Source organism: Propithecus coquereli, unplaced genomic scaffold (genome assembly GCF_000956105.1).
Source record: "Propithecus coquereli isolate 6110/MARCELLA unplaced genomic scaffold, Pcoq_1.0 Scaffold273, whole genome shotgun sequence".
NCBI classification, from domain to species: Eukaryota; Metazoa; Chordata; class Mammalia; order Primates; family Indriidae; genus Propithecus; species Propithecus coquereli.
This window is the reverse complement of record NW_012148319.1, coordinates 2,641,180-2,654,518: the sequence shown is the minus strand read 5'-3', so window position 1 is coordinate 2,654,518 and position 13,339 is coordinate 2,641,180. Positions and strand designations below refer to the sequence as shown.

Genomic DNA, 13,339 nt, shown 5'->3' with positions numbered 1-13,339 from the left:
CAGCAACCTCAAACTCCTGGGCTCAAGTGATCCTACTGCCTCAGCCTCCCGAGTGGCTGGGACTACAGGCATGTGCCACCATGCCCGGCTAATTTTTTCTGTATATTTTTAGCTGTCCAATTAATTTCTTTCTATTTTTGGTAGAGACAGGATCTCGCACATTGTGGTTTTTCTAGTCCGATGTATCTCTAAACTATTTGCCTTGATTTTCTCAAAATCATTTTAGAAACAGTGAAGTTACAGAACTTTGTTCTCCTCAGTTCTTATTTTAGTTCAATATGTAACTGGAAGATAAATCTACAGATTATTTAGTTTAATCCCTTCATGGTATATGGAGGAAATAGATTTAGAGTTAAAATTATTTGTCTGAGGTCATACAGATAGTTAGCAGAGTGCTGACAATATCCCATTCTTTCCAACTTCTCTACTCCATTGATATTCCCACTATGCATTGTTGGTATAATAGCTACTCAGTCTGTAACTCCTAAGTCCCTACAATGTGCCTGACACTGTTCTATGCATAGATGATACAAATTATTATGGTGATATTATTCTGGTCCTCAAATACCACAAAGTCCTATGTAAGAAGATACAACTAGAAAATGGTAAAAGACAATATATAATAAAGTTCAAAATTGGATAGAATTAAGGATGAAATGGTATGGATGGAATTTAAAGGTAATATTGTACCTCATTTTAAATCAATCTGGCTGTGTTATAGCAATATTGAATTGTGATTGAAAACAGATTGTATAAGAGAGATCTGACACAGGCAAGTTTTGCTAACTTAAATGTATAAAGTGAAAGCAATCAAATTGCACCTTTAATTCATGCTCCTTTAAATAAAATGTTAACTATTAAGGAAGGTGAATATTAATACATGATGAAATTATCAGAAAAGTCTTTATGAAAAATGTGAGATAGAATTTTGAGAAATGATGAAATTGGGAAGGGTTAAGGGATTATAAACTATTATTGGGACACAAACAATATTTTAATGAAAATTTGAATATCTTATAAATTAAAATGCAATTTCAATGCAGTTCAAGGAAAGGCCCTTAAATATGTTTATGGGCCTTGAAATAAATTACTTTTAACTAAAGCTAATGAAAACTAAATTTATATGAGAAGGTTGGTCATGAAAATGCCTACTGAATTAAGTAGTGAAGTAGGAATTTAGATTTCTTTCTGCAGAGGTTGTGCTATTTCCCCCAGGACCCATATATAGGTAATAAGGGACCTGGATCCCCACTTTGCTTTCAACAATTTGCCCTAAAACAAATCATCTGACCTCACTGATTCCTCATTTCTTTTTTCCTTTTTTTTTTTGAGACAGAGTCTTACTCTGTCACCCAGGCTAAAGTGCCATGGCCTCAGCCTAGCTCACAGCAATCTCAAACTCCTGAGCTCAAGTGATCCTCCTGCCTCGACCTCCCGGGTAGCTGGGACTATAGGCATGCGCCACCGTGCCCAGCTAATTTTTTCTATTTTTAGTTGTTTGGCTAATTTCTTTCTATTTATAGTAGAGACCGGGTCTCGCTCTTGCTCAGGCTGGTCTCAAACTCCTGAGCTCAAGCAATCCTCTCGCCTCGGCCTCCCAGAGTGCTAGGATTACAGGCATGAGCCACCGCGCCTGGCCTGATTCCTCATTTCTTTATCCACAAATGAGACTAATAATAATGGCTATGACAACCTCATGGCAGCTGTGAACCTGAATATGTATAATTTTTATTTGCCAAGTATTCCTCAATAAAGCTGGAGAAAAAAAGAATTATACAGATTATGGTTCAATGAAGATTCTGTGAAGATATTTTTAGGGATAAATTCTGCAGAGTTCTTTGCAGCACTGATTTGATTGTGTCCAAAGATTATAATAAGCATTAATTACATTTTTCCATGGGTTTAGATAACTGTATTATATATGTACAGTATGATTAATTGAATGCTTCATATGTACTGAATCCTTTTTTCACCAACCAGGCTAATTTATAGCTATGCAGTTAGCTGTTATTTAGTGTGTCATTGGAAAATTCTTGTTTGTATTACTTTTTATTTATACATTAAGTACAAAAATTGCTTTCTTCCTACTTGAACCCAGATTAATTACATTATTAAAGAATGATGATGAACTGCTAATGCAGACAGAGAATGGAGCTGCAAGTCTAGTTTCTTACATAACCAATGAAGACAAGACTATTTGGTCATTGAGGAAAGAGCAGAATAGGAATTGTAATACTGTCTAATTTTTCTTTCACTTAGACATGACTGGGGTGAGTTCAATTGCTACGAAGAAAAACAGAACCTGGTTTGTGAAGCAAAGAGATTCTTCAATTCACTGTCTCTGTATCCCTATTCTCTAGTACCTAATATTAAAATATTTTTTATGGGGTTTGGTAATTAATATTATAAAAATGAATGAGTTATTAGCACTCAATAATATTTAATAACTTTCAAAGAAGGTTCCAAATACACAAAGGATTAAATTTCTTAACAAAATAGGCAGTATTCCCCTACAAAATGGCAAAAAAGGATTGCCCACAAGAAACTATACCTTGACTACAGTCTTATTAAAATCTGGGTTACTGAGTATCAGTTATCTATTGCTGCAGAACAAATTACACAAACATGGTGGCTCAAAACAACACACATTTATTACGTTGTGGTTTCTGTGGATCAGGAATCTGGGCACAACTTAACTGAGTCCTCTGCTTTGTGATTTCTAATGAGGCTACAATCAAGGGGTCATCCATGACTGGACACTCATCTGAAAGCTCAAGTGGGAAGGATTGGCTTCCAATCTCACATGGTCGTTAGCAGAATTCAGTTCCTTGCAGGCTGTTGGACTGAGGGCCTCAGTTCTTTGCTTGCTATCAACTGTTCCTTGTCACATCTGCTTTTCCACAGAGTAGTTCTAAACATGGTAGCTTGCTTTATCAGAGCCAGCTGAGGGTTTCCTAGCAAGATGGAAGTTACAATCTTATCATGGAAGTGACATCTATCACTTTTGCTGTATTCTATTGGTTAGAAGTCAGTTACAGGTCCTGCTCACTCTCAAGGGAAGGGAATTACACAAGGGTGAGAATGTCAAGATGTAGGGGATCACTGGGGACATCTTAGAGTCTGTTGGAAAAGAACAGATTAATTTGACATTTGCGGAGCTAAAAAGAGAGAGGGTAAATTTAGAAGCCCTCTAACAAATCATATTAAATTAATTCTATAATCTAGAAGAGATTGGTGGGAACAACTTAATAGAATTTCCAGTTAGCTCTATGGTATCACAAACTAATAAGCACAAGTACTAAGTACATTATTTTCTTCTTCTACTATTCTTCTCTTTCTCCGGTGCTGTCAGCTATGAAATAAGAATGCCTCACATCAGACCCTGGAAAGGTTGTAAAGAGTTGTATTTCAGAAAAGCATTAGGGAAAAATACAGTCCTTTAAAAAATTATTTGAATAGTGCATTTCATCAGCAAATTCTGCCGATTTTGTTATGCTGGTAACTGATAGGTATTAAAAATGGAATTCTCAATAGCACATTGCCAGCATGTTACCCCACGAAAATAGCCTTGGTTAAATAAAATAGCAATTCTTGCACATGATTAGAAGTTTGCATAAGAGATTAAATGTGCATTGGTATAATAAAGTTGTTTACTTTGATTAATTGAAAAAACTCCATCAGATATCTGAAAGAGCTGTTTGTTTTCCTAACAAGATCAAAACACTAGCTATTAAACTCCTTAGAACAATATACCCCAAATAAACATTTTCTATACAAAAACATTTTTGTATATTTTGAAGAATAACAAAGACTGGAAAAGCCTAAGATGGGAGAGATTCAGTAGTGTTTGTATTGTTGAGTTATAGTTAGTGGATGGCCTCTAATGGGATTGAGAGTAAGTTCATTAGCTTGTATCATGAGCGTTTAGGAAAGTCCTATTTTCAAAACATTAGAGAAGAAGATGCTGTCGGGCCGGGCGCGGTGGCTCACGCCTGTAATCCTAGCACTCTGGGAGGCCGAGGCGGGCGGATTGTTTGAGCTCAGGAGTTCGAGATCAGCCTGAGCAAGAGCGAGACCCTGTCTCTACTAAAAATAGAAAGAAATTAATCAGACAACTAAAAATATATAGAAAAAATTAGCCGGGCATGGTGGTGCATGCCTGTAGTCCCAGCTATTCGGTAGGCTGAGGCAGAAGGATTGCTTGAGCCCAGGAGTTTGAGGTTGCTGTGAGCTAGGCTGATGCCACGGCACTCTAGCCCAGGCAACACAGTGAGACTCTGTCTCAAAAAAAAAAAAAAAAGAAAAAAGAAGATGCTGTGGAAATGGACCAAAATACTGCCTGTAAGTAAGAGTGGTTGGTCTGAATTGGAGCACTACAGGCAGCAGCAGAGCTGTGTGGAAGACAGAAGACAAAGATCAATATCATACTTTTAAATTTGCTAGTCTATCCTAGACTAAAATTGATGCTACAACCTTTAATGTTGGTATTTCTATTCTAGTTCTCTAAATCAGAATATGGGATGTATTTCGAGAGATTACAGTGATTTGTAGGACTTCCTTGATTATATAAATGGATTGGACAAATTTTGGACCTGCTATTCTAATCACATGTAATGTATAATATCTTTATGTATGGTTAATAAATTCTAAATAGAAAAGGTTAATAAATGAATCAGTAAGATTTGGTTCAGACTACCAACTAGACTAAGATACTATCCAAGCCACAATTATAGAAAACATCCTCACATTTTGGTAGCAGCATAAAACAGACAAAAATCTACATTATCTCCATTTCCTTGCAGAATAGAATTTCACATTAGCTAAAGTGAAGGTTTGGTATCGTGACGGGGCTCTGCTTTGTCACTATCATTGGTATGTCCTCTAAAGTACAAACAGAAAATTCCCTTCTGAATACATAATGAAGTAAGGTTTTAGCAAAGTCTTGTATAAACTTATGTCCTCTAATCTCTAGGACAGAATTGAAGGGTCGGAGGGGTTTGGCTGAAAGAATACTTGTTTGGTACTGGAGAAAATAAAATAAAAAAGCAAAAGCATGGGATTGCCAAGGTCCTGTGTGTAGCAAGTATTTGCCTTGGGTGAAATTTTTCCAAATTCCAATTTTGTGGCTCCTATTTCAGGATAGAATCTTCTTTGAAGCTTTCAACATTAAATAGAGACTATATTCAGCTGTAATGCAAGCCTGTGATCTTTGTCCAAGGATTCAGTTCAATCTTATAAATCAGAAATTCAAATGTCAAATCATCCATGACTTATCCAGCTTTGGATATGGGCATTTAGAAACACATCCTGTCACATTCTAGGGGTGGATTTGTACTTATTTGGAGGAATATTCTCAGAAGTCTCTCCAGTCTATGAAAATTATATATATATATATATATATATGTTTATATATACATGTAATTTGCTTTATGTAATTGTTAAGAATGGAGAACTTCTTTGACAGGTCTGGTTTATGTGTGCTAAGATATTGAAAGGCCAGCAAAGTTCACAAACTTTGTAGACCAGGTTTCATACAGAGAAACTGGCTCATTGGGAAGCTATTCACTTAAACAGAATTATTTCATATTTTAATGTGCAAATTAATATTAGATGTAGGTAAGAGACCATTTCATGCTTAGAGTCATGAACAGGTTTGGAAACAAATTATATTGTGAGGCAAAGTAAAGTCAATTAATTAAGTAAAGTTAATTAATGGGCTTGTCTTTAAGACAAGTCCCACAGATGGGGTCAGGTTTTCTTTTTGGTGAGCTCTTGGACAGGACGAGAGGGTCAGCTGTGGACAGTAACCTCAAACTGAAGGAACTGGCATTAGTTTCTAAGCTTCCTTAGTAAATTCAAGAGATAGGAAACTGTCAGAAACACCTTATTCTTCCTTTGTGAGTTGAGCAAGAGAGTGAAGAACATATTCTCAACTGACATTGAGGCAGCCTGAGGCTTAAGGACAGGGAAGGAATGAGGCAGGCTCCTCATCTGTGTGGAAATTTGAACTTTCAGTGAGTCCTTGGTTATCCAAGAATGATTTCTTTTAAGAGTGGAGATGTGGGGAAACCTAGCAAGTACAAATATAATACCTCTTTTCTAAAAATCAATACAAGATATTACCCTAGATATAGTTAGGAGATATTCAAAAGAATCCTGTTTGTTTTGATCAGTATTTACTTATAAATTTCTGTCAGGGTGGGAGAAACTTCATCTTGTTCAATGCAGATTCCACTAGGGTTGTAGCTACCTTATAGGGAGTTTATATAGTATCCAGACATCCACATGGTGTGGTGAATTTAATCCTTGAGCTCTTTACCTATTCATACCATCATCCATGGAGATGCTGTATAACTAACCATGCAGATTGTTGCCAAGTGTTCCCTCATTCTTGACCTTAAGATTTCTTCAGGATCAGCATTCTTTCAGCCACTCTGTGACTCTCTCAGACCTATCTGCCTAACCATAACACTCAACCATTTTTATTCTGTGGTTCTGCCACTGCACTGAGCTCTACCTGGGAATGGGGGCATTGATCCTGTTGTTTTGACATCTCCCAAATTAATTTAGGTTTTATTGCCTCCCCTCGCCACTGGGGATTAATTATCGGTGAATAACGGAGAGGTAGTCATAGTGTATGGGGTTCCTTCTTAGGAGATATAATGGGCACAGATTATTTTAGCTCAAATAACAAATCATAACCAACAGTGGCTTAAATAATTATCTCACACAACAAGGAATCTAGAGATAGAGATCAGGACTGGTACAGCAGCTTAATTACACTACCAAGAATTCATCTTCCTGCTGTACTTCCACTTTGTTATCCTTAGCTGTTGGCTTTTGTTATTGTATTTGTCATTGTGCTTTTCATGTTGACAAGATGACTGCCACATCTCCAGATGTCTCACTCATGGTCAAGGTGGGGAAAAAGGATTAGCACCAACTATTTTCCACTCTATCAGAAAAGCAAAAGCTTTCTCAGAAATTTTCCTTTCATCACATTGAGTTATCCAGTTACCAATGATTGGCATAAGGACCCATGGTTATTTAAGATCTCACTTTTCTTTTTTTTTCCCCCCTCTCAAGAGCGTCTAAGTGAAGGATCTCACTTTTCTTCTCTCTTCATCCCTCTTAATCCTAGGAAACTTCTGATAGTCTCTCTAGGATAGATACTGAGTTGGCTCATTCAATACCCATTTCCAGTCATCGTCTCCACTGCTTTACTCTCTAGGTTAGAGACATCTGAATTCTTGATTGCTCAGCTTCTTCTGCTGCTAAGTGTAGTCATGTGACCTGGTTCTATCCAGGTCTGATGTCTGTGTGTGTGTTTGTGTGTGTGTGGGTCTTCCTTTCCCAAATAAAAATGCAAATGCTCAATAGGAAAAGCTATTTCGATTTGTCATTCCCTTCTCTTCTTACATGGAACATAGCCTTGATGCCTGAAAGTGCAGCAGCCATTGCATGACCACGAGGGGACAAAAATGAGGATATCAATATGATGGAACAAAAAGAATTAATTTGGAACATGATGGCATTATGGATCCATTTAATCAAACCTGTGGGCTGTACCTCTGAACTTTTCAAATGAGATTAATATACCCCTACTTGTTTAAGACAATTGTAGAGTTTTAGGCTACTTGCAGCCAAATGTAATCCTAATGAATATAGGTGAGAAACCATGTTTTATATTATCATGCAGGTTTTCCAATATAGTGTCTTTGCCAGAGATATCCCCATTCTCCTAAAAGGTCCCAATTTTCAAAATTCAAACCAAGGAAACAATCTCTTTTCTCTGACATTTTTCTGGGTCAGAAATTTTGCTGTGTCAGAAAATGATCCTATATAATTTGTCTAAATAGGAAAGGGCTATGTGAGAAACAAGGAATTATAGGAAGAAATCTCTAATAAATATTAAAGAATATACCTTACCATACTTACGTAGAAACCCACCCAGATTAGGCTAATATAGAAAGAGAATTTATTAGATGACTGTAAGTATATATCATGAACCTAAGGTTGGGAAATGCAGCTGTACTTCAGTGCGGACTAGAACCAGGAACTGGAAAGCTGTTACGAACTAATGCAGCTACTCTCCCTTTCCTCTATTGACACATGATGTCTTATGATTTGCTTTCTTCTTCTCTCTTGGCATTGTTTTTTTCTGCTTCTCTTTGCACATAGTAGAAAACAGTCATTTCAGCCTTATCAGATCAAATGCAAACTAAGATTGAGTAACATCTGTACTTTTATTTTTTAATAAAAATATTCTCTCTGGAGAAAGAATCTGATTGGTCCAATTTCTGGTTGTGCATCAGTGTTTAATCCAATTAGTGACCCTGGAAATGAGGTCAAATGACTTAGCAATTCTCAGGAGCTACAGCGGAATAGTCTTTTGAGAAGGGGCAATGGGTATATGTACGGGGGTAAGTGGTTGTTGGAGAAAAAACAATGGGCATCTCTAATACTCTCCTGAAAGTTCAATCTGCTGAAAGGTAAACCAAATTATTGATTCATTTATTCTATACAAATTAGCCTCACGTGCTCTTCCCTTTATGTTCTCTCTTAAGGAAATGTCAGTCCATTCATCTAGTTGCCCACATCATAAACCTCTCCACATCAATAATTATCACAATAGCTAACATTTATTGACTATGTGCACTATGGGATAGGCATTCTACATGCATTATCTTAAATTCAACCTCACAACCCAGTAAGTAGGTATTATCTATTTTATTGATAAACAAAGTGAAATTTAGAGACGTTAAGTGAAGCCTTTAGCATCTCTCTTGGATTACTGCAATAACCTCATGTCTCCTTACCTCTGATCTTGCCCCTCTGATCCATTTTTCCTTTTACCCAGTAATCATAGTGGTATTTCTAAATACACAAATGTGATCATATTACTTTCCTGCTTAAAACCCTTTATGGTTCCCTCAGGATAAAGTCCAGATTCTTTTATATGACATACAAAGCCTTACATGATCTGGTCAACTTCCATCTTACCGACCTCTATCCTCATCTCTTTCAGTCACTGTCCTAAGCCCCACAGATTATTTGAAGTTCTTAATAGTCTATTTATTACTTCTGTTCAGCCACCCTCTTGCCATTCTTCCAGCTAACTGCTGCACATTACCCACACTAAGGATTCGGATTAGATGTTACCCTATTCAGAAGCCTCCCTGATTAAGTTGAGTGCTCCTTCCTCCAATCAGTGCTCCTGATTAAGTGAGACTCCTGTCTCACTCAGTGCTCTTCTCCTATATTTATCACAACATATTGTAATCTTTTGTTAACTTATTCTGTCTTTTGCACTGGATTGTTAAGTTCTTGAGTGGAGGAATTATGTCTGGTTCAATGCTGAATACACTAAGACTAGTGTAGTGCTTGGTACATGGTAGTTGCTCAATAAATATTTGTTAAACGAATGAATTTTAAGTAGAAGTCTGGAAGAACTTGAAAGCTATCTGGAAAGAAACAGATATTCAGCATTTCTTATTCAGTGAATGATTATTCTGACAGTTGTTCCCCTTATTTCTATGCTTTTGACTTGCAATTTATAAAAATTAAGCAGAAAAAATTTAAACATTAATAAGATTAGTTGGGAAAACATGTCACAAAATAATAAGTGATATAAAACAATAAGCTAAAATGTGAAACCTAGTGTAAGATAAAGAAAGGTGAATGAAGCAATAAGGTTGTGGGGAGGGGAATGTTTTTTCAGAGCTTACTAAACGGAATGTACTTTGCTGGTAAATCTCATTTAATCCTTACTATAATTATTTGAGGTTGATATGTTATGCCTGTATTAATAATAAGGAAATTAAAGATTAGAGCAAAAAAGTTGAATGATCTTGTATCTTTGATACAAGTGACCTACAAACAAGAAGCAAATGAAAATAAATTAAAATCAACCCGAGAAAGTATTATGAAGAACATGCCAGGGTAAACTGTCCCATACTCCAAATGACCCTTTTGCTGGGTATGTACGCATACTCCCTTTCTTCCACTAGGATAAACTCCACCTCCTCTCTCAAGCTAGGGCTCACTCACATTCCCTCTTGAGCAAAACTTTCTTCATTACACCTGCTTTCTGATTTAACTCAAGTTTTTCAAGTCTAGTAAAGCACCCTGACCTCTCTTTTGGGGAAATGCCAGTAACTTCTAGCAGTGAATACCAACACAAAGCAGACTATTGTTATAGATCACGCAAGGAAAAAAAAAAAATAAAAAAGGCAAAATCCTTAACAATGGCAGTGTTTAAGTGACCACAAACTGCGTAGTAAGAAATCCTGGGGTCATTTTCCAGTTCCACCACTTCCTACCTCCGTTAACTTGGGTCAAGTCTCTTTAAAGTTTTCAAGTCTCAGTTTTCTCACTAATAAAAAGAGGATACTTGTAAGAGTCTTCTGCCTACTCCTGGACTTCCCTAACGGTCAAATGAGATGGATGTTAAAACGCTTCACATTTAGTAAAACGCTGCAAAATGTTTGCAGCTGGCTACAAACAAGACTACGACAAAAAGAAGGCCGTTCGCTAGGAAGAGGAAGCCGAGCGGTGCCACGTGACGTCATCACCCTGCGCCCGCCGCGAGAGTTTCCCAGCAGGGCCCAGGGCAGCATTCCGCGCCATGGGAACTTGGCAGCGTTTGCTGCGTTTTGGTGGGGTGGTACTCCGGCCTGGTGGCGGGGCCAGCGCCCCGCTTGGGAGAAGCCGAACGTTGGTTTGTCGGCGCCAGGTCCGTGGTGCTGCAGGGCAGGGGAGGCGGGCGGGCGGAGTTGCTACGCTGCAGGGCCTGGGGGCACTGGCATTGCCTCTGGGCGAGGGCTCGTGGGCCCACGCCCACTTGGCGGCTCAGTGAGACCCCTTCAGTCTGCTGGACGTCCTTGCTTTTCAGGCAGGCCTCCAGTAGGACCAGGCTGAGAGGTTTCGCGGGACATGAAGCGTGGTTAGAACATAGATATAGTATGCCTCGTTGCATTATTGGTTTTGAGTTATTTAGTAAATAGGATAAAGAGAAGGAAAACACGTGTAAGATTTAACTCCGCAAAGAGGCAGCTTATTTACTTTCCGTTTTTTTGTAACGTCAGCGTATCCTGGCAGATAAATTTCAATTTAAGCAATGTGTCTTTATAGTTGATACCAGTACCAGTAGGTAAATATCACTAAAGTGGAGATGAACAGAATTAGAAAAGAAAGCCCTCTTAATCGCAAACCCCAAATTGTTTTTACTTTACAGTGTGGTAATGAAGATGTCTTAGTTAAAACGTTTTATATTTTATTTTTTTAAAGTTATCTGGTGCTGAGGGTGAGACACTGAAACAAAGAAGAACACAAATCATGTCCCGAGGACTTCCAAAGCAGAAACCGATAGAAGGTGTTAAACAAGTTATAGTTGTGGCTTCTGGAAAGGGTGGAGTTGGAAAGTCTACCACAGCAGGTATTATAGGATATTAATTCTGATCCAGATTAAGAATTTATGCCAATTGGCAAGTGCACACTATTAAAATTATGGTTTTGTTTTTTAAAAAAGTTTATTTGTGAAGTTCTTAGTTTCAAGATTTGATAGTACGTAGGAGCTTAGATTTTGGAGTTAGACAAAACTAGGTAGGTAACTAGGTCTTCTATCCCTCAACTGAGGAAAAAGTGGTCAGATTGCCCAGCAGATCTTCAGTTTACTTAACTGTAAAATGGAAATGATAGCTTCTTTCATAGGATGGTTAAGCAAATTAAATAAGCTAACCACTTAGCTCAGTGTCTCCTACATGACGTGTGCTCAAAATAGGTTGCTGTTATTTTTAAAACATCTAGTAACTTTAATACTAAATTATTTTTGTTCATTGGTGTTCTTTTTCAGCCTTTATCAATGTAGATAGCTACATATTTGCAATGAGATTGTTTGTTATTGTGCCTTTTTTATTTAACCATAATACAATTTTCACCATTTATAAAGTCAGTATAGATCTAATATTTGAAAATGCTTGAAAAGATTTAACATTGTTTTAATTATTTAAAATGTCATCTAATCCTTGTCTTTTGTATTAACATGAGCAGAGAATTTTTTTTAGTGGGTCTTTTTATTGATTGTAGATTTCATTGTCACTGAAATACTACTTTCAGAACCCATAAAAGAAGTGCGCCACCAGAAATGAGTTAATAGCCAAGACTAACAATGATATATTCCCAAAAATTTTCAAAAGAAAACTCTTATTTCTAAGAACAGTCCAGTCTAATAATAAAACGAGAATCTCTCTGCTCCCAATTTTACTCACCAGAAATAACTTGTGTTATTTTTTTTCAGCTTTATTAGGGAATAATTGACAAATAAAAATTGTATATATTCAAGGTGTAGAACATGGTGTTTTGATATAAATATATCATGAAATGATTTCCACAATCAAGCTAATTCATGTATCTTCATCCTCACGGTACCTTTTTTGAGGGGGGCGGCAATGTGATGAGAAAGCATACTTAAGATCTACTCCTTTTGTGAATTTCAGATATACATTATTAACTATAGTCACCATGCTTGCTATACATTAGGCTTGCAGAACTTACTCATTTTATAACTACAAGTTTGTACCCTTTGACTTGTATTATACCCTTGTAACTTGTATTATTAATTTGGAATCATAAAGCACTCATGTCTTATTATTGCCTCATATTGAATTTTCAATGTTTCAAATAGGAATGGCTGCTAATTCAGGTCTTACCCAAATGATCTTTTTTGTAGTTGATATTTAAAAAATTATCCTTATTGTTAATTTTGACAAAGTTTCTAGACTGACAAGATATTTTAAATTTTGAGTCTTTCTCAGACTATTTACCTAAAGTTGGGGCATATATTTACCTTAAAATTCTTTTGTATTTCTTTTCTTAAAATTCTTTAGTTCCATTGAAGTCAATGGCATTTTGAAATAAGAAGGGCCAGGTACAGAGTTCTGTGAATATCACTAGAGATTTTGTGTGTTGACTTGAAGCCATATTTGGTACTTTCCAAGTATAGCAGTTTTATGATTGTACAACTAGCTGCATATCCAACTATAAAGTGTTATTAGCTCCATTTTTCCCCTCTTTTGACCACAAGGGAATTGTGGAAAAGTTTGTCAGATGTTTTGAAAACATTAAGATTTACCAAATATTGTATTTGTGATAGACCCCTAATTTATTACTGTTTGATAGACACTATATTACTATTTTAAAAAGATTAGTGGCCGGACGCGGTGGCTCATGCCTGTAATCCTAGCACTCTGGGAGACCGAGGCGGGTGGATTGTTTGAGCTCAGGAGTTCGAAACCAGCCTGAGCAAGAGCGAGACCCCGTCTCTACTAAAAATAGAAAG

The 13,339-nt window shown here is 36.9% G+C and overlaps 1 protein-coding gene across 1 annotated transcript in view; it reads left to right on the top strand.

Annotated features, from left to right (window-relative positions):
- Positions 1–10,590: 10,590 nt before the first annotated feature.
- Positions 10,591–13,339, top strand: part of NUBPL (nucleotide binding protein-like) — a 213,973-nt gene continuing 211,224 nt past the window's right edge. Inside the window, exons 1-2 of the mRNA XM_012647882.1 lie at positions 10,591–10,735; positions 11,290–11,437. Of these exons, the coding sequence (XP_012503336.1) occupies positions 10,628–10,735; positions 11,290–11,437 (256 nt within the window). The 5' untranslated portion in view covers positions 10,591–10,627. The remainder of the gene's footprint in view (positions 10,736–11,289; positions 11,438–13,339) is intronic.